A 22,773-nucleotide genomic window follows, 5' to 3' on the forward strand; every position below is an offset into this window, starting at 1 on the left:
CAACTGAAAGTCAACCTTGCAGGCGCAGAAAGGACTTCTGATTGATGTAGTTAGATGGAAGTAAAACACATGAAGTCTACAGACTGGCTTGGTTTTCCTGCTTACCACCTGCTAATGATTTGTGTTGTTTATGACATGCAGGGTGGTGCATGGAGTAGTGGTGGGTGACATTTTCAACAGTAATCTCATTGCCAGTGCGTTGTCATGGCACCAGGTATTTGGATACATGTGTAGGAGGTGTGTTAAGCTAGATGGATCTCTCCCACACCAGGGAAAAACTGTGTTTGTGTGACCCTGATGCATTTGTATGTTTGAGTGTGTGTTGTGTGTGACTTCATTATTTCTCTTACTAATAACTGCAAAAAATAGTTGCACAGCATCGGCCGTTTTTTTCGATATACTGTCTACGTTCAGTGTTAAATGAGAGCATTAGTCACTTATCATTCCTATACAAAGATTAAAAGAAAACAACCTGCTTTTTTGTGTCTTTTTACAATATGATTGTGTGGTTTTAAAAGCAAAAAGAGCACGCTAACATTGTTTGTTGGGAGCAGGGTGGTTTATTATTCACCCAGATTTCACCCGTACTCTGACTCATCTCTCAGTGGGAGACAGGAGGGAGAGAATAGAAAGAATGAGTCATTTTACCAACTCACTCACGCACACCGTGTGAATAAAGAATGTGTGTACATGCTCCCTTGTGCAGAGGAGTAAGCCCAACATGATGATACTGATTGGCGTTTTCATCGTAGTTTCTCTATGAAGGTCAGTGACTTTTAAAGTGGTCAGTAAGTGGACATCTGGCAGGAGACTAAAAAAACAGAGAGAAATAATAGAATACAGAATATAATACAGATATTATCCAGTGGTTACAGCACAATCTTGAGCTTGAATTACTCTGCATGAATGTTTAGAGCATTAAGAGGCCAATTAGTACAAATATAATGAATGCATAATTCATTCACATTAGGTGTTTCCCACTGCAAATTGTATTGCTAATCATTTAGGTACAGTATATGTGCACAGAAACACAATCAGCTGAATTAAATAACAAGGTAATAAGGAAACCTTAAAACACATCTTTATTACCAGAATATATAAAGTAGAAGAGTGGTAGATAAGATTTATTTTAGCTGGATCATTACATCAACAACATGCTCAAAAATAGATATTGATTGTCCACAGGTGTTGTCCGGCCATGTGCTGCTGAATCAATGGAGTATTTGGAGGAAATTGAGAGTGTTTTAGACGAGTGTCCGTCAGATATGGCAAAAGAGCAGAGTCACCGCAGCTGCTGAAGTAAGATGCTAACCTATATTTTCCTTTGTAGGAGGCAAATGTGTTACAGAATGTCTGTTGTTACTTTAGTGTTAAAGTGTTTAAGGCTGTAGCTAGCTAGTTACTGACTCGTTTTAGCAGGTTTACCTTTCCATCGTGGCTCCATCACTCAACTCTCGGCGGCGTGCAGCTGTCAGTCAAGTGACTCTACTGGGCAGACTCTGGTTGCAAATGACATCACAAACGCAAGATGGCAGCTTCCCTAACCGCAATATTTTAGCTTCATTTTGCATTTTGTCAGGAAGTGGTGACGCATTGTCCATTTTTATATACAGTCTATGGTTATGATGGGTTCAGACTTTTAAATATGCTGAACTTTTAAGTTTTCCAGGTTTTGGATTATGAGGTGTTGCACATCTTTCAGCATTAACAGGATGTACAGTGGAAGTAAAAGATGCTTTATCATCCTACCAAAATATTAAGTTGTAGGCCACATGAAGCTGATAACTTAAAAATCCCCCCCCCCATATACTGTACAACAATCTGACAAGCACTTTGTCTGAAGCATATAGACCCCTTTAATCTGAAATTGTTTGGAGATCTATATGGATATTTCATAATTAAATAGTAATAATGTACAACATTTTAAATAATATGTTTATATTCGAGAAAAGGGCAAACTGGGAGGGGAAATCTACCTTTTATTTAATAATAAACACGGTGAGCAGCTTTGTATAGATTTATCTTATATTCCCATGGCCAACCAGAATATCTTAATTTGTCACCATTAATGTCCCATGTTTCATAGTTTTCATTTGTAGTTTTCTTTATAATCACCATATAATTGTAAAGTGTAAATTATTTACTGTAAATTCAATCATATAGTTTTGGATATGATTGAAGATTCACTGGTTAATTAAGCATTGCTGTAATAGAAAGTGTTACCTATACAGAATAAAATGAACCAATAGCCTCATATTTGCATTACTGCAAAAATTTAAAAAGGAATTTTGCCTTTTACATTTCTATCATATGATACGTCTCAATTTCCTTCAAAAGATCTTATTCATTCATTCATTTTCATGCATTATTAGCATTTCTCCCTCTAATCTACCCCAAATCTCGGGTCTTTCCCCCCCAAACAGCTTCTCTTTAGTATGAAATAAAAGGTGAGATGCCATCCAGATTTGGGATGTTCCAGTTTTTTTTTTTTTCCTCCCTACTCTTGTCTGTCCTCTCCGTTACCCTCTTGCTGTAATCCCTCTCTGACACTCTCTCTGTGTCTCATAGCCATGCAGGCGATCTGAAGATATGGGCTGGAGTTAATCTCTGCAGCATTGTGCTTCACTGCAGTTTAGCCATGGTAGACTGGCTCACGTACCTCCCCAGAGAAAGAGAAAGAGAGGGAGAGCGCTGCTTCCATACGCCTCCTGTCAATGCCCTCCCCTCCCTTCTCTCTCTCTCTCTCTCTCTCTGTCTGTCTCTGTCTCTCTCTCTCTCTCTATCTCACCACATATGGCGTTCGTTTGTCTGCGGGTGTTTTCCTGCACCACAGTTAGCATTTTGAGGATGTTCAGTAAAACGTGCGCTTGCTCAGGTGAAGCCGTGCTGCAGGTGTAGCGTAGAGTGAAGACCTCAAGGTGGAGCTTTGTGTAACTGATGCCAATATGTTTAAGGTCAAACTTGCTTTGTTGTTTGTGGTTACGTTAGTGATCAGAACACCATCGACAGCAGGACTAAGCAGTGATAATTAACTAATTAAAGAATCCAATATTTGCTACCATCTCTTAATTCCTTCTTCTCTTCTCTTTCTCCCTCACAACAAAGCACCACCACAGCATCCAATCACACATTCACTGTCCAGGCAAAGAGTTCACAATTCAGTGTGGATTCACACTAAAACCTGGATGATTCAGCTGTTGTGCATTTCAAGGAGGAAGATGAATCCTGTTCCTTGTTCATTATTAGACTGAGCGACGTGAACAAAAGGAGCAGGACGATGGTGGTGAATCAAAACTTTTCTGGAAATCAGCTGAGTGGGTTAAAACATTTTTGTTGTAATTATGAGTAGGAGATGCAAAGGGAACGTTAAAACCCTGGCTCTTGACTTGCAGGGAGCATTTTTACATATGTTCACCTCAAGTTTTGCACCTTTGACCATGTTAAACAGTATATAATAATACATAACAGTATATAAATGACAGAAAATGACAGAAAGCATAATATGTCCCCTTTAATCTGGATGGAGCTCTACGTGGTGCAAATTTTCAGGCTGTGTGCACAGATCAGGTGACTCTTACTTGATCTGAAGATGTTATGTTAGTTGTAATAACTTGTTCTAACAGTATACTGAAGACATGTACATCAGATGAACTTAGATGAAATAGAAGTGCTGAGTATTTTGAGTGAACACCTGCTGATTTGTTTGGTGTTTATGTAATTAATACCAGAGGAATGTGTTTTGCTCCCAGGGGTCTACACTCCCCTCCCTTCCCCGCCGTCACCGTCTCATTCCCTGCTGTAACCCACCTGTCAATCACACTCGCTCCTCTGGGAATCCCCTCATCTGTTGAAATCCTCAAGCTCTCACATAATGTCCTGAATGTTCCCACCGAGGAAATTAGCGCTTCATTCGACTGACTGCTGTCTGTCTGTCTGCCCGCGCTCTCCTCTCATCCATGCCAAGACACTGCGCTGCTACGAGGAGAGAAAACAGAGCAGAAAGGTGTCGAGAGAGAATTACACTTACATGTAAGAGCTAATTACTATATATATATATATATATATATATATGAAAAGCAGCATGCGAGACTGCTGTAGACAATTTAAGAGTTAGCTGAAATAATCCCTCTGGATGCAAAGAAAAGCTGCACAGTGTACCGTAAAAAAGAGCATAGACACTGTCTGCTGGGAGCTGTTGCTTAAGAAAAAGATTAGTAGTGTAAGTCTGGTGTGCTCAGTACAACTTTACTGACATTGGCTATGTCATAGTTTATAACCACATTGTTTCTGCTTGACAGATTTTGGTGTGTTTTAAGGCTTATGTCTTTTGAATTGTGAATAACACATTTTCTTACTTACTTCTAGTGGGACAGCAATATAATGGCAGTGAGAGGAATTTCATTTGTGGTGCTCACAGCATTTAAACAAGTCTAAGGGTGTTTTCATACCTGTGCTTGTTAATCCACAGGTATGATCTTTTCCCCCTCGGTGCAGTTTGTTTGGGCAAGTCTGAGCACAAATGGCTCCCATAGCCAGGTTTGCTTTGCATGGTGGGATGAATCAAGATCCTACCAGGTCCGTACTGGACTATCAAGATCCTACCAGGTCCGTACTGGACTAGCGCAGCAAAGTGTGTTGCATTTTTGATATCCGGCAGATAGTCTTCTTTAAGACCTTCTTCCTGTGTTAATATTTTTGCTCTAGTCCCAGAAACATGACCAATGAGCAGAGAAACCTTCTCACGTGGCTTGTAGTGAAGCATTTTGGTTTGCTTGGATTTTTCCCTGTATGAGAAGAAACCAAACCAAGAGGAAAATGCACCAAGCTTACCTACTCATCCACTGATTCAGACCAGAGCAAATAAACTATGGGTTTGCAAATGCCTTAAGACTCTACAGCCTTGCTAGCAACTTTGCTAATGTGCTAACATGCTCTTGATGATAATGGTAATAAGTTGATGTAGCTGTTGAGACATTTGAAGGTGCAGTCAGTAGGATTTAGTGGCATCTACCATTTAGTGGCCATTTTAGAAACACAGTTTTAGAACCAGTGTCCTGATAATCTAAACTTCATTGTCAAAAGTTTTCTTTCTTTGTTTTCTTTCTTCTGAATAGTTCGCAGCAGAGATGTAATGTATATCTAAAAACCCAGCCAAATAAAACAAAAGTGTTCTGTATGATTAGATAACGATAGGGCTATGTATGTTTTTCATAATTTAGGTGAACCTTTAATAAACAGTGTGTTACATGCTGTCTATACAGGAGGCATTTCAGTTTAAATTTTCAATTGTTTCATGCACATCTGATGGAACAGATACACTTCTATTTCATCAATCAATAAAGCTGCTTTACGCATGTAACCTGACACAAAGTGTCTTTTTACGGTCAAAGTCCTCTTGTCCACTGTTTAACAGCATGCAGTAATTATTTTGGGGCTCTAAGGGCATCCATAATGTGCGTGACCACAAAGTTGTACTGTGGCAGAATGCAACCCGTGTAGACACTGATGGAGGACTGAAGCTGCTGCTGACGTGCTGCTTTCATTACGCAGCCTGAGTGAACACGATGTCACGGATGTCCATCAGTTGGAGCTGAAAGAGACAAACGTTTTGTTTTTTCAGATGAATCATATCCTCATACTGTACGGCACTGTTAAAAGACTTGTGTGCAAAGTCCAAAGCCTTGTAGTGAAGAAGAAAATCTTTAATTTTATACTTTTTATGCTTTATTAGAATCATACGACGTAAATCTTACAACATTAAACTTAGATTTAGTCATTGTCTGATATTACTCAAGCTATTAAATCACTAATCAATGTGAGGTTGATAGCAGGTTCAAAACCTGTGTGTCAAAGTATTCTTTTAAATTTTAGTGGTGGACATTAGATATTCAGTTGATAGTGTGGTTCCCTGAATGAGGCCAAATACTTAAACACATCTATTGTCCCTGTGCTCCACTGCTTTTAACTGACCCCCTCTAATTTATGTAAAAGTGCTGCAATCTTGAGGTAAGTGGAGGTTTTAAGGTCTGACCTGAGTTTGAACCCTGCAGGAAATCACGAACCCAATCTTAGAGAGAATCATAGTGCGTCTCGGATGCCCTATCACCACAACCACCCTCCCCTTTATTACACATACAAACCCAGTGTGAAGGGGAGCCATAAAACAAATGAGCTGGTGTTACTAGATATAGCATCTTCGCGGGTTTATGCATTCAGATGCATTGTTTATGAGTAGCTACACTGATCAAAAGATGTCACCAGTTTGTGCAGAATGCCGCGTTTTTGATATTCAGTTTGATATTTGTGAGCCAGCCGTAGTGTAGCTTGCTCTTTATACCCTGCTGTCTATAGGAGAGCCTTCTCCGCCGCAGCAGTGCATAGATAGATCCAGTGGCTGTCACCTGTAATGAATCACTAGCTCTCAGCATCATGTCTGCGCAGCTTGATAAGACCCTCTACTTTCAGCGTATCTGTCCCGTCACCTCAAACACAGCGAGGGAGAGAAAAAAAAAAGAAAGAGAAGGAAAAAAAAGAGAAGGCTTCCTTTCCTCTGTCGGCGTTCTTTTTGCCGCTGACTCGTCAAACATTCGCAACTCCCCCTCTAAGCACATTAGCATTTTCATTAGCACATAGAGAGTAAAGTGGATTATTTACTGGCCTGACAACCCCCTACCCCACCCCTCTCCACCACCACCACCATCTTTTCTTTATGCTGCATGTTGGTGGGGACAGGAAGAGAAATGACCCCGACTTCCTGCAGACAAACCGCAGTAAGAGACAAATGCCTGGACTGTAAAAGCAGGGCTGCGAGGTCAAATACTGCTCTGTGTCCCCAAAGTCACTTCCAGAAATATCTGTCACCAGACAGACTCATTTCTGTAAGACAGAAATAAACTGAAGTCAGATCTTCCGTATTCTGCAAGAGATATTTAATTTATAGACATAACAGATAAATTAAATACAAACACATCTCTCATTTAAATTGAAGCACATTATAGCTTGAGCACAGTGAGTAATTTAACAGCAGCTGTTAATCCCTCTAAATATAAGTTTTATCATGTAACATGGTACCAAAATGTCAGCCTGCCGTGTGAACTGTGGAGCTCATTTAAACCCAGACATATTTACTATCATAATTAGAATTGGGAAATTGAATACTATACAGTACGTTCAGTCCAGTGAAAACACAGTCGAGTTGATCTACAGTGTTGTGGCCTCGCTGTCTTGAGTGTTGTAGTGCTTCAAGCCAAGCTCAACTTAGTTTAAGACTAATTTTGGCTTTTGATTGTCAGGTTAGACGAGGCTAATTAAGCCTATCTGTTGCATAAATATTAAGACTGGCTTAACTTGAAATAGGAAAGTTAACCAGCTCTCCCCCTGAGGCAAGAGCTTTGCTATGGCAACAACAATCTGTTAGAACATCAGTCAGAGGACACAAAGACTCACGTATATTGATCGTTTTTGCCATAAAAAAGAGGAGGGGGGGTCCTCCCCCATTCACTTTTTAGTTTCCAGATTTCTTCTTTGGATTTTTGTACCATATTCTTAAAACGTTTCTGAACATCTTTCTAACGACCATTGGATTTATGCTGGTTACCTTTTCAGTTATTTTCTCCCATACTTGGTGTTGCTTGCATTGTATTCCTCCAGCAGACACAGGTTTTCAGCAGGTGTAAAATGTATCGATCTTCCGCTGCAAAGTGTCATTGTTGCATCCACCATTTTTGCACAACAGGCTATTTAAGTCAGTCTTACATTAGTCACTCATAGAAAAGCTTTATGCAACAGGTACATAGCAGGTAGTCTATAGCAAGTCTAATTTAATGTTATGTTTAAGTCAAAGACTAGATCTATTTTTATGCAGCTGGCCGCAGCTCTGCTATTTATATAGACCCACATTTTATGTGACCTCTCAGTGTTCTGTTGATAGCTGGGAAATAACACAACCAGTTTCAGTCTGAGTTCTGTTACTCCACTGATGCACTTTATGCTTTAGATGATGTTTAGCAGCTGTGTGCACAACTCTATATGTGTGTGTGTGTCCAAGACCAATGCACTACTACAGGACTGACATCTGCAATGCCACAGCTATCACCAATCTAACAGTGTAACAGATAATATGGTGTAATGTATTTCATTTATGTATAATATAGTTGATGCCTCTCTACAGTAACATTGACTCAGCATGTAGCAATATCTTTGCTACTATATGCTGCACCAGCTTAATTGTGTAGAAATGTAGACGTTTGGAGGATACCGCCACTTTTAAATTCACTTTGAAATCTCCAATACAACTTTTAAATCTAATAGGACAGCACAGTTTAAAGAGTAACTGCACCCAGGCAAATACTCTTGCTTGTGCTGCCGGCTAATGGTGAACTACAGTGTTGCCAATTTAGCAACGTTTAAGACCCCTTTAGTGATTTATTTTTCATCTAACTTTTTGCACTGACCTTAGCTCGTCCTCTTTGAAGGGAGTTGATAATATTCCCTGGTTAGTGTGCTCTCATCCTCGCTCATTATCTGGATTGACTGTGTTGAGTGAGTGGGCGAGAGCAGCAGCAAGTTGAGACGACCAATCATCAGCCAGACAGAAACAAAAATGAGCTGTGAATATGTTTACCAGCGTTAACGACCAGTTTCTAATCTCTGATGGTTGATTTAACTTGACAATAAAACATTGTTTTTCACACAATAAAGAATTTCTTACTAGAGTTTATTGCTGTGTCTATTCAAAATGTTCCAGTTTATATGACAGCTTTCATAAAAAAGTTTTTGAAATTATGTAGATTCACAGTAGATTGCTACATATTGATGAGATGATAGCAGCTATAATAATACTAGCTAATCATGAAGCTAATTAAAGTCAATCAAGTTTAGCTTGACTTCATTTTCGTACAGTAAAACATCACACAATGTCACCACACAGACGCAAATTAGCTTCTGACGTCATCTACCAACATCCAGCGACATTTCCAGCAGGCTTTAGCTACTTTCCATCGAAAATAGTTGGTGATATTGTGCAGCAGTGGGTGTCGACTCAAGTACAAAAGTGACCACATCTAGCTGACTAGACTTATACCTTATACCTTTCAACCCACAGAGGTCAATACATCAATGCTTTTACTTCATCCAAGATATGTGGACTTACAAATGTTAAGAATGCAAAATATAAAAGTTAAGAATTGCTCCATACGTGTCTAAATAAATCAGTATTTTATCCATCTATTGTATATCTGTATTTTGAACTAAGGGTTGTTTTAAACAGGCACCTGTGCAGACATGTTTCAGTGGTTCATCCTTGTCAAAATGGGAAAACTTCAACACATAAACTCTTGAATCTAAGCAGAGCCCCAAATTAGTTTATCACAGATACAGTACATCAGTATCAGCATATTGTTTAGGTGATCTAATAAATAACAATAAATTGCAGTATAGGAACACAATAGATTTGTTTGAGGTAATTTCGAAACTTTGTCCACGAGAGAGCATTTATTCTTCAACTGTAAAATCACATTTCTTTTAATATAACAACCAAACTTAAGGGATATTTGTAAAAAAAAATGGTTATGAATGCGTGTATTTTACAAAATCATTTTCAGCCAATATGCTGTCTGATTGTTTAAAACTCTCATAAATTGATATCAGTATTGGCTCAAAAACCTGGCCTTTAAATGTAAGTGTAAATGTAAGTGAGTCAAGTTTGGTGCAGAGGGAGTCCAGCTGTCTGGATCTCTTGATTTTTGCTGGAATTTGAACACTGTGTTTATGGGGGTATACACCTGTGAATAACTGTTGGTGCACATTAAACTGTCTCTCTTTTAAAAGAGTAATACATGTTTTTTATTTACTCAGCAGTTTCATGAATAAACATTTGAGTCCAGATGTTCATGATCATTTACATCTTTTACTGCCTCCCTTTATCCCCTTGCCTGCCTTTCTTTCTCCAGGTAGCATCGTGTATCTGGGGATGATGTTCGGAGCGTTTTTTTGGGGCGGCCTGTCAGACAAGGTGGGCCGTAAACAGTGCCTGCTGATATCCATGTCTGTCAACGGCTTCTTCGCCTTCCTCTCCTCATTTGTCCAAGGCTACAGCATGTTCCTCCTCTGCCGCATGGTGTCTGGCTTTGGGTGAGTTTACTTAAATCTTCCCCTTCTTGTCGTCTTTCCTCTTCTGTTGAGTATTCTCCTACTTTATATCCTGTCCTCTTCCATGTTGTTGAGAGACTGAAGCCCCTCTGAGGACTTTTCCCTCTCTGGCCTGATCTGTCCTCCCACCGGTTCCTCTGCCATCTCCCCTTCCTCCAAAGTCAAAGACATGACAAGAGGTTATTCTAACTGCCTGGCACCAGCCCATTCTCATCCCCTGAGTTGGGGGTGGGGATGGGGGGACAAAGGAAAACAGAAACGTTTGCAGAAATGAGCTGAGCACAGTAAATGAACATCTGTGCATTTTAGTGCTGGTGTGGTCTGCTTGACTGCCCACATCCTTGGGAAATGACATGCCCTCCCATCTCAGTGATCTGACATCCCTGCTCATACAAAGGTCACACTGAGTTCAAATGTCAAGCTTCTGAGGCAAATATATTGTAAATTATATGGAACATGCATAATTTACGTCCTACCTCAAAGACTTTTTATGGTTTTATGTTATGCTGTTTTCCATTTATTTTTTTCAAATTGTCCATGAATGCACCTCGTAATCTCTGGTTTTGATAAGTGCTAAATAAATAAACTTTATTATTATTATTATTATTATTATTATTATTATTATTATTATATGTTGATTATGGTGAGTACTGGTCCTCTAGTTCAAAGCTGCATTGTGGGGTTCCACAGGGTTCTGTGCTTGGCCCTATTCTCTTTTAAAGGACATCTTTTAAGAGCGAACAACATCAGTTTCCACCTTTATGCTGACGATACCCAAATTTATTTTAGCTGCGACGCCAACAATTGTAATTAGACTGTCTCCCTTTTAAACTTCCTTGAGGACAGCCAAAATTGTATGGCTGTTAATTTTTACAATTATACCCTCAATAAACTGAGATCCTTTTAATCGGCGCTGATGTTCCTAACCCTAAAATTCCAGACAAACTTGCTTCTTACTCCCACCATATCACTCAGCAGTATAGAAATCTCAGTGTTTTATTTGACAGCAACCTCAGTGTTGTTAGTCATATTAATTTAATTTTGCAGTCCTGTTTCTATCATCTTAGGAGAATCTCAAAGATCAAGCCATAACTATACGCCATAAATGTGGAAACTGTTATTCATACCTTCATCTCAGCATGCTTTGATTATTGTAACTTGCTTTTCTCTGGCTGTAGTAAAAACAACTTTTTCTACTTCAAAATACAGACGTCAGGATTTTAACAGGTGCCAAAAAACAGGAGCACATCACAGCCATTTTAGCATCTTTGTTGGTTGTCAGTTAGTTTTAAGACTGAAATTTACTTTTAAAGCCCAGATGGAGCTGGCCCCCAGCTACATCTCAAACCTTTTAACTGTGCCGGCCTGTTCCCTGAGGTCCACAAATGCAGCTCCTCTGGCTGTTCCACATAAATAAAGTTTATTATTATGATTAATTATGGGACACAGTTTGTTCCACACATTTTTAATTGGACCAGTGGTGATGATTAAAGATGATGCAGGTCTATGATGAGCCTCAGATTACAGTAATATGACCAAAAGGTGAATTAAAGACAGATGGGGTCATTCATGTGATTGGTCCAAAAAAACGTCGCTTCAACTGGAGAGAGATGTCAAAACCAAGAGGAAAAGCAAGAAAATGTTATTTTCAGGCTGCTGTACTGGAGAATCATAAAACGTATGTGTATGTGTGCACATACAGTGTCTCCTGAGTCACAACCATTATAGTACTGGTCCAGCTATTAAACTCAGTGTAATCACCCTGTTCTGGCTGTAATGTTACTTGATTTGCATTCAGCTCACTTGTATTTAATTACCGTCGAGTAAGCAACCAGTAAGCCTCTCATTGTATCTTAGTTAAAATTGAAAAAAACTGCCTCTACTGTAATACATTTGTTTAGCTTTTATTTCATCACTTAATCGTCATACAATTATGCAGACGCAAATTTATGTTGGGAGTAAAAGAGTTTTATGATTGCACATACTCCTTCTAGAAAATGGTATTATTGTGGAAAACTTCCTGAACAAACAAATCTATAAAGTCTGTAGCTGTGGTGGTGTATATAACAGTGTAACAGATATCTAAGGGAATGCTGGGGTTTCCATCTTTTTTACAAACTTAGTCTGGGAGAGATATGATCCTGCCACTTTGACTAGATTCTGCTTGTTTCATTAAGATTGTTCTCACCTCATTAACTTTGCCACCATGAGCAACAAATAGGAAACAAGAGAAAGGAGATTCAAAGTGCTAGTTTGTCAAATCACAGATTAAGTGTCTAAATTAAAAGTATGTTATACTTTTTTATTTTTTGATATGTGCTGAAAAGATGTTTATTAAAAAACTCATTGTATATTTACATTGTAGTCATTGTAAATATATGCTAAAAAATATGAATTCTGAGCATATGTTTAATATTTTACCTGAACTATTCTTCTTTCCTAAAGTCAAACAATTCTGAAATATGGTGCAAGCAGATATTCTAGCAAGGAAAATCCCATATTCAAGTCCATGGTTGAGCATTGATTAGTTTAGGCCAACTATATTCAAGTATATTGATGAATATTTTTTATTTCTGTTAAAAAATAGAAAGAATGTGGTTGATCTCACTCTCTCCTTTTGCCTCGTGCATTGAATTAGTTGGTGTTGTGTAATTTGAATTAGCTCTTAGTGTGTGGATGCAATTAGAAATTTAAATATCACAGTTGGCCGCTCAAGTGAGCCCGCTGAGATGTAACATTATGTTGACTTATGGATATTTTGGGTGTAAGTTACCAACTTAAACCTGCAATGTGGAACTTTTACATATAAATGTAACGTCTGTCACATCCAAGCCCTTGCCAAACAAGGTTAGCTTAGCATAAATACTGAAAATAGGGGAAAAGAGCTAGCTCGGCTCCATCCAAAGAAAATACAAAAAAACCAAAACTGAAGTCTAAAAATAACAAGTTATGGTTTTATAGGGAGTTATGTCTTAGGCAGGTTCAGTCATTTCCTGGATTCACCATGAGGTTGATGTAATGTGCTGGTAGATGGATTTTGTTACCTTTGGACAGAGCCAGGCTAGCTGTTTCCAGTCTTTATGCTAAACTAAGCTAACTGGCTGCCAGCTTCATAGTTAATGGACAGATATGAGTGTGGGTATCAATCTTCTCATCTAATTCGCCACAAGAAAGCAAATAAACATAAAAATAAACAAATAAACATATTTCTCAACATGCTGAACTATTTCTTTTAGGAAAAACATTTCGTTTTTGTCATTAGCATATTCAAATACTGTCAAACGAGTCCCGCACAATGTCCTACATGATCTGTGATACAAGAAAAAAAGCAGCTGAAACCACACAGCAAGCAGAAACTAATTTTATTTTTTTTTAAACACACTGTTTTTCAGACAGAAAAATATGCCTAGAGGCAATCCCTCACAAAAATAATGTTGACTCAAGAAATAAAGAAGCTGTGTTTTACACTAAAGCCGAATACTAAATCAAAAACCCAACTCAACATTTCATTTCATTATGATATATTGTTTTGTATGGTAATGCATGCTGAAAACGGGCTCCAGAGCCCCATTAGCTAAATAGAAATAAATGTAAAATGACATAAGAACATAAATCCTTTAACACAGAGCAGATGTAAGTTGGAGAGTCTTGGTCTGCTCACACTTTTTTTATTAGCCTCTGTGGTCCAATACAATGCTGATTTTTTTTTTTGCTGATATGAATGGAATGGTCATGATGAATAAACTCAAGCTATGTGACTCATTCCATATTTCCATAGTGAATTCAATAACATCAGCACTTTATGACAGTCTGTGCTGCATTTCACTCACTTGTCTAATAGTTTGCCATTTGGTTTTTCTCCTATAATTTATTTGGAGTTGTGAAACAAACCAGCGAGAGAGTCACTGCAAACACAGATGGGATCCCGCTGACTCTGCTTGACACCTCACTCGTGGTCCAGTTCAGTGCAGCTACACATCAGATAAACAGAATGACATGACATTATGTAATTGTATTAGTATGGATCAATTGTAGACATTTTGCTATAATGAAAACATTTATTCAAAAGCCTAAAGGATACCTTTGATTCTGTGCAATAATGTAACAAGGACCTTTGAGGGAAAGGAGCAGTGAAGATACATCAAAGATTAAATTACGCACTTGCAATATCCTGTGTGCTACAGTACGATACTTTTTCATTTTCTGAGGTCAGTAGACGACAACATGTTTACCTCAAACAAATTTTAAGTTGGATGGCGGCGGAGGGTGTTTCTGCTCCCTGAAGATATCTGTTTAAAAATAGGATGAAACAATGTTGTTTCATTTAGGAATCTTTCTTGTGACATGATTGAATATCTTCAGATTATGTGATTTTACACAAATTCATTTTCCAAGACAAAACATTCACTAAGCAAAAGAAATTACATTCAGTTCCAAGCATTAGGGAACAGGACACACTGGTCAGATCATATTTTTTTCCTTCTTGATTGTCTAAATTAGCTGAAATCTAACATCCCCAATGGCTAATTGGATAATTAGAAGATGTCTGTTGGACATATGTACAGTATTTTGTTACATGGGATGATCAGTTGTTTGAAGTTGATTCACATTCACAATTCATATGCAAATTTAATATAATTTAAAGGGGACACAACATGCTTTTTATGATTTTCTGTCATTTATATCCTGTAATGATGTTCCACAACTTGGTGAATATATGTAAAAATGCTCGTTTCAAGTCAAAAGCCAGGGCTTCAGCCTGCTCTGAACCCTTCGTTTGCAAAGTTACCTCTACTACGTGATGACATCAGATTGCGTAAATGGCTGTCTGTTCTGTAGTCTTTGTTGCTAAGTTTGTTTCACAGGCTGTTCACATCATCCACCATCATATTTCAGATCGGTTTTGGGCTCAAACTGATGTAAATGAGAAGTTTATTCCAAGTAAAGAAAAGGAAAAGAAGCGAAATCCGACTACTATTGTTTTTATTATATAGCATTGGGAGCTGGCGGAAGCTTCCGGCAACTGACTTATCAGAACAGAGTGGGCTCATCAGCTAAAACCGCCTGTTTCAGACAGAGGCTGAACTGAGGGGCTGAATAAAAGGCCAATATAAGATAAATAAAGAGTTTTTTGAACTGTAAATCATGCAAAGATATTCCAGTGGAGCACCAGAATAAAAATAGAGACCTGGAAACCTGCATAATATGTATGCATAATATCTCTTTAACAGTGACAAATAGAAATATGCAACCACAAACTCCTTTACTTTTTCCCAAATGATTTTCTGCATAAATGCAGGTTCATTAACATTTGTCATTGTGCACATTAATGTAAGACAAATGAAGGTTGGCTTCTGAGGCATACATAGCTAATTACAGCAAACTATATTTGCAGGATCGGTGGAGCGGTACCAATAGTATTCTCGTGGTTTGCGGAGGTGTTGGCTCGTGAGAAGAGAGGAGAGCATCTGAGCTGGCTCTGCATGTTCTGGATGATCGGAGGAATTTACGCCTCAGCCATGGCTTGGGCCATCATCCCACATTATGGTGAGTGACAGTTCTGACCTGATGAAGTCAAAACAATGCCACACCGATGTTAGTGCCACACAGCGCTTTTCAGTCATTTGTGACTTTTTCCTGATCAGCATTATAGTGATCTGCTCCTTATGAGGATCACTGATTTGGACATGTTGGACATTCAGCACCAGTGATAATAGCAAGGCAAGAGATAATAGAAGACATGTTAGTAATACCAGACTTTATTGGGCTTTATACTTTTCCAACTATCAGTATACAGAAATATGGTCGATACACAATAAATTATGCAGGAGATATACAGTACTTTTTTAAAATGAACACAGCAACAGATACAGACAGTATACAGAAGCTTAACTTGCATAGTGGAAAGTAAAGGCAAAGCGAAATTCCAAACTCGGTAAGTTTCCCACTGTGACTGAACTTCTGTCCGAAATCACTTGCATCACCAGTTCAAACATTACCGCAAATAGAAATGGTGATAAAGGTTGACTCGGCAGTATGGTTCTGCTCTTGATGGTGCTTCCTGCTGTAGTGATGCAAATACAAAGTAACATGATAGATAACGTGCAGGGAACATTGCAAATAATCCCCCACCCCCCCGCCTCATGGGGCTTAATTTAGAAATCAAGACCCTCTGGGGTGCAGACAACACAGAGCAGGTGGCAGCGTAGGTGGAGGCTCTGACAATAGCAACAACAGAAAAAAACAACATATGTCAGCCTACACAGTGAATATGAGTGAATATGAGCATAAGCATAATTTTACCACTACTTTTTAATGAATTTGACTAGATATGACACTGTATTTCTAAAGCTAATTTCATTGGTATCTTCAAATTATCTGCTGCCTTATTTCATAATTTTCCTGTTGAATCTCCTCCTCAATGTTATGATGTCTCACAAAAATGTCTTCTGCGATAAATATTTTGACATTTAGAAGTAAGAATTAGGTTCACAGAGTTGTGGAAAGAGGCAATTAAAAAACTTGGCCGTACAACTTCCTGTGCTCGTTTAAATCTTTTCAGTTCAAGATCACATACAGAGAACATCTCTGTACTCATATATTGATGATAAATGTGGCAGATGCCACAACTTGTTCTGCCTCATTATCTCATCCACAGCTTTGTCTAACATACTCAGGATTTTTCTAAAGCTGTGTATACTAAATGCAATTTTTAGTGTTCCACAAAATCTGTTGTATTTCACTTCAAAGTAAAGAGACTAGATGGTTTTTATATCACTCATAGCACAGCACTCATCACTCAGTGGCCTGATAAATTTTTATTATTGGAGAGAAATGTAAGGGTTTTTTTCTAAATGGCAACCTTTAACAATTTATAAACCTTACTGTACCATGAGAGCAAATTCCATTCGCCAAAAAAACAAAACAACAATTGGAGACCTTATCACATAATTGTGACTACATGCTGCTAAACTGTACTGCTTTAGCTGCTCCAGAAGGAAAAGCAACTTTTCGAGCAGGTCAGGACTTTACATCTGAAAAATCCCAAGGATTTTAGATGCCTGCGCAATGTTAACATAATAATACTTTCATCTACATTACTCAGAAACATTAATATATATTACTGTTTCAAACCAAGGAGGAAATAAATGTGAGTTAAATCAGGTGGCACCATCATGCCTCTGCCTTCTCAAATAGCGATGATTTATAACCACCTTAACCTTTTCTCATAATGCAAGATAGTATTCTTGTAATTACATGATCTTAATCTGGTAATTATGAGAGATATGATATTTTCAAGATTAATCAAGAGTACATTTTAGCTGGATTTTAGCTTCACAATGGGAGGTGCTCGTTGCAGTTTGCTGGAGCTCGATGTGACGTCTTAAACCTACAGTCCAGGATCCAAAGATATTCACTTCATAACCATGTGGGACAGCGAAGGGTGGCGCATCCTTAGTCTGCAGGGGATATCTGGCATTTTTCCCAGAGGAAGGACTTGAACGACTGATTGATCAGCAGACTAGTAGCTGATTGATCTTCTGTCGATTGACTTATTGACAAGTCGACTAATTGTCTAAGCTGTAAAGTTACACGTTCTGTCTCTGTTGTCTTTCTGTGGATTTTCTCAGGGAGGAGTTTCAGGGATGTAACTAAATGGCAACTATGAGAGGCAACTGATGTTATTACAGTGATCTTTGCTTTGTTTTCTTCTTCTCTCTCTATAAGGGAGGGTTAAAGGTCAACATGTGTTGGTTTAATGTTTTATATGAAAGCATTCTAGATGGGAAGAAAATTAATTATTTTAAAGGAAGAAAATTAGACAAAAGGGGCAATTGTTTGTGTGCTTGCTCTTTATGTATTTAACTCTCTTTCAGTAAAATACATATTTAAAAAACTCACAAAATGAGTACACTGAGATACACAGGGGATGTGGCAGGTAAGACACAGTAAAGCAGGATGAAAGAGTCCGATGTTTTAAATGTTTAGCTTTTTTGACTCCAAAAATCTTACAGGAGCAATCTACTGCAATCTTTTATAATTTATGTCTACAGGCCATCTTCTGCATAGTCAATATTTGTTTTCATTTTGTGGACCAACGGTGTTGGAAGCGATGAAAAAACAGATGATGAAAAAAAGTAAAAGGTTGGCTGATATCTCATAATGTGTAGTGAGCGTGAGCTGGAGGATAACAAAGAGGGGATGTCAGAGGATAAGAACAAAATGGGAGAAATGAAATCAATCTGGGTCGGAGGGGTGTGGGCAAAGAAAGAGGAGCAGAGAAAGAGATTAGGAGGACAAGAGGGACGCAGAGGTGGAGAGTGCACTTGATTTATGTGGCCTGTGTCAGGGATAATCGAAAGGTGAAGGAATACAGCGGAGGGCTAAAGGGAGGTGGAGAGAGAAAACAAAGAGAAAGGGACAGAGAGAAACAATACTAAAGGAAAGGAAGAGAGGAAGGATGAGTGAAGAGGAAGGGTTTCTTTGTGTGCCATTTTTCAGGGACATGTTGATCAGATATAATGAAGTTTACTGTTGGATGCTGGCCATCAGGACACTAATCTCTGCCGGGGACAATGCTCTGAGTGTGTGACTCTATAATGTGTGAACACCAGTTTGATGAAGTACTTCGACCAAGTGGCGTACTTATCTAGGACAAAGTCAAAAGACCAATACAAACATCACTACAACATGTAAAGAAAACTAGATGGGGAACAAAACAAGTGTAAACTTTTTTTTATACTGAACAGACTATAAAGAAAATGTGTGCAAGCTAAACAGACTCATCAACTGTTTCCATCAACATATTTTTATGCGTGTTTTGAAGTATTGCATTAGAAAAGGTTTGATGGAAACAGCAAAATTCGAAACACCTTCCTGATGTAGCAAACATTCAGCTCACATGACTGATGTTTCGTCTGCATGAGTGTGATTCTGATGTTTTCTCTTGATACTGTGTGTGGTGACAGTTTGAAATAAAGATTAAAAAAGAAACTAAGATGAAAAATAACAGCAGATGAAAACAGTAGATCAGTGAGAAGCGATGAGGAGACTAACACTCCCCAAATTACTACTTTTCTACGTTATTATTCACTGTCTGATGTTTGACTAGCGCTTGTTTATCTTGTTGAGCCCTCTTCTTCTGCAGTGTATAATGGCACCTGACTGGAGAATTAGCGCCACCTGCTGCTTATCTCGATGAACCAACTCCTAATATTCACATAACAGTAGTGGATGAAAACGCGCATAAATTTGCACTTTCTTTCGCTGATTTTCTGAAAATTTGGTTAAAATTTGCGATACATTTGGACGGAAACCTAACTACTGTTGTTACTGATTTGCATTTACTCACATTTTCAGTCTTAGAAAAAGTCCATAAAGAAGACATCACATATGGTAAATGGACTGTACTTGTATAGCACCTTTCTAGTCTTCCGACCACTCAAAGCGCTTTTTACACTACGAATCACATTCACCCATTCACACACATTCATACGCTGAATGGGAACAGGGGCTACCGTGCAAGGTCCCAACCCTCCCAACCAAGGAAATCTAATCATTCACACACATTGACACAGTGATGGCACAGCCGTCAGGAGCAATTTGGGGTTAAGTATCTTGCCCAAGGACACATCGACATGTGGACTGGAGGAGCCGGGAATCGAACTGTCAATCTTCCGACACACATACTGTGCAGAAAAAAAGAAAAAGTTTGAAAGTTTGAAAGAAAGTTTGATGATGTTCACGTTCCATTTAGTCCATCATTTAAAGTTAAACCTTATGATTTCAGTCCTGGTGGATTTTGTGACACCTGTGGGAAATGCACACAAACACAAAAGCAGCTGGTGGATTTGTTTACAGTGCAGCCAAACAAACTCATGTGTTTTTTTTTAAATAAAGAAGTCAGTCAACCATTTTTGCCTTTTTTGTCATGCCATGAGCAACTGCAACCTGATTTCATGCTTCGCACCACAAAATAGCAGCTTTTACAAAGTAAAAAGAGTTGGGTTAATTGGATCCACTGTTTAAAAAAAAATGAAGAAAATTACTTGTCTTCTAGGCACATTTTTGATGAACAATTGCTGTCAGCGCTAACTTCTGTGATGAATAAAATACGTTTCCTGTGGCTGCTTCACAACAAAAGCCAGCTCGTGTTTCACCAGCTGGATGCTTTTAATGTGAAGCAGCAGCAGTTGTAAATGTTGGATTTGTATTGGCAGTAACTTAATACAGCTCTGATACAATTTGGAGAGTGAATAGTAAACAGTGAAGCTGATGAAATTAAACTACAAACATGCTGCATCATCTCCTGTGATTCAATCCGCACGGGAAGGGTGGACTCCGCCACTAACAATGAAACTACATTATAGAGAGGTAATTACAGAATTTAAATACATTGAATGGCTACTGCTGAACAAAAGCCAGACATTACTATAAACTATAGTTTTATTTCATGAAAATCCTAAGGATTATAACTTTAAAGTACGACCAAGACATAGACCACATTTCAAACAGTACAGCAATTAAAACACACTAAAAACATACAGTACATGTATCATGAAAACTCCCAAAACAATGGAAGTATATGGAACTTTGTGCTCACAATATTGACACAAAATTACATTTAAAAAATGTAACTGCAGGATCTTTGTCCTCTTGGATAATCCAAAGACCTCTACAGATTTCTTAGGGACTATTTCTTTGGTAGAAAGTATTTCCAGTGAAAATGATCTCTACTCTTTACAGAAACTGTGACACCAAACTGGGTTATTTGCCTTCAATAAATAGTGGATAAACACCAAAATAAAGATGTATTATTTCATGAGGAAAGAGAATATGTTTGTGCGCAGTATCTGTGTCTCATGTGCAATAACTGGCTCTGTACAGCAGTACCAAGTTTCTATCTTAAAGATCTCTGTCTGTCCTCAGAAATTTAGTTTGTGAGAGTGAGAGTGAGAGTGAGAGCGCCGGCTGAGGCTCATAATTGAGGTCAATTGATTAGATGCCAGTATTTTAACACATTTTTTCTCCAAGATGCAGTGGTGTGTGGGTAATAGGTTCCGCCGCAGTGCTCTTTGCATTGACTGGTGAACAAAGGCCAGAAAACTCTGTGTGTGTCTGTGTGTGTGTGTGTGTGTGTGTGTGTGTGTGTGTGTGTGTGTGCGTGTGTGTGTGTTTGTGTCATTTTGTCTATTTCAAGGTCTTAAGAGTGTGATAACAGTAAAAGAATTGGTAAATTACAAGCACACAACCTGTTTTTGAGCAGCTTTACGTGTGGTGTGTGTATGTCGCAGTGTAAATGTAAGGCGGTTTTGTCTGTATGCCTGTCTGTGAGTGAGTGCACACACCAGTGCTTTAAAATTTGTGTCACAGCACTGAACGATAGCCAAGGACTGTGTGTGTTTGTGTGTGTGTGTGAGAGAGAGTGTGTGTGTGTATGCGTGTGTTTTAGCTGTGCTCACTTACTGTAGAGTAGGGACATAAATCTTGTTGAGTATCTGAATCAGTCAGCCATCCCCTCCAGTCCATTATAGCTATAATCCCCCTAATGACACACACACACACACACACACGATTTTTGTGTGTGTTCACACTAACATACTTCCTTGATACTGATTCTCTGACACAGACTTGGCTGTATGACTGAAATTCAAACACTTTCACAAACACTTTCAAAGTGTTGTTATTCAAGACTCGCTGACGATCGGTGTGCAGTGATTTCTGCCAACAATCCACTTCATCATGTCCGCAGACTTTACGATAAAGAGCAGAATAATAGGAAAGTTTATGAGATTTGCTAAAAGCCACTTGTACAACTTTCTGAGAAATCACATTTCAAGTTTTATGCTTTTTTATGCTCTTTATAACAGGATGCATTGGAGTCAGAATGAAGGATATTGTTGCCAAACTTAAACCTTAATTGTGCTTTAATACATTTTGTACTTTCAGAGACATCACACATTCAATATCTAGAATAGACTGAAAAAGTCTAAATTTCATTTCATTTCATTCATTCATGGGAACTTGTGTGAACACTACTGTACAATATAGTACATACATTTTACACTGAGAATTTGGAAATTTAGATAAAATGGCAGAAAGTAAGTAGTACATGTCTGCTACCATTCAGAGTGTGAAAATGGGTCTTTTTGAGTTATTTGAATGCTTCCAATGTCATCTCTGCATTCATAACTACAAGCTACTTGACTGAGCACTTTTTAATAGACAGTTCTCTGCTTCTATCAATGGCAGTGAGCACTGCTACTACCACTCATACAAATTCAGTGATTTTTCCATTGCTTCTTTGCCACATTATGCTTCATCTACTGTATGTGCTTATCAGCGAGCACAAATACATTTTTATCCAAATTCATAAAAAAGCAAATATGGGTCATGTCCTTCAGGTTTGATGTTTAACTTCTGCATATGATGGACTGGCCTGTAGTGTACATGGGTTATGTTTAATATATCCACACAACTTTAATGTCTGGCTTTCATTATTTACATCCTGCAAAGGTTTTTCATTGCTGTATTTCAAGTGAAATTTACCAGCAACAAATGACCACATAAACACTGTAGTCAAGTGATGTCTCCCGACTTTCCAAGCTGACGAGCTTTGCCTGA

General features: G+C 38.4%; 1 protein-coding gene across 1 annotated transcript in view; it reads left to right on the forward strand.

The window, feature by feature from the left end:
• LOC137170798 (synaptic vesicle glycoprotein 2C-like) overlaps positions 1-22,773 on the forward strand; it is a 58,651-nt gene that overhangs the window by 22,715 nt on the left and 13,163 nt on the right. The window contains exons 3-4 of the mRNA XM_067574377.1: positions 9,951-10,131; positions 15,545-15,696. Coding sequence (XP_067430478.1) covers positions 9,951-10,131; positions 15,545-15,696 — 333 coding nt within the window. The remainder of the gene's footprint in view (positions 1-9,950; positions 10,132-15,544; positions 15,697-22,773) is intronic.

The sequence above is a fragment of the Thunnus thynnus genome, chromosome 19 (genome assembly GCF_963924715.1).
Source record: "Thunnus thynnus chromosome 19, fThuThy2.1, whole genome shotgun sequence".
NCBI lineage: Eukaryota > Metazoa > Chordata > Actinopteri > Scombriformes > Scombridae > Thunnus > Thunnus thynnus.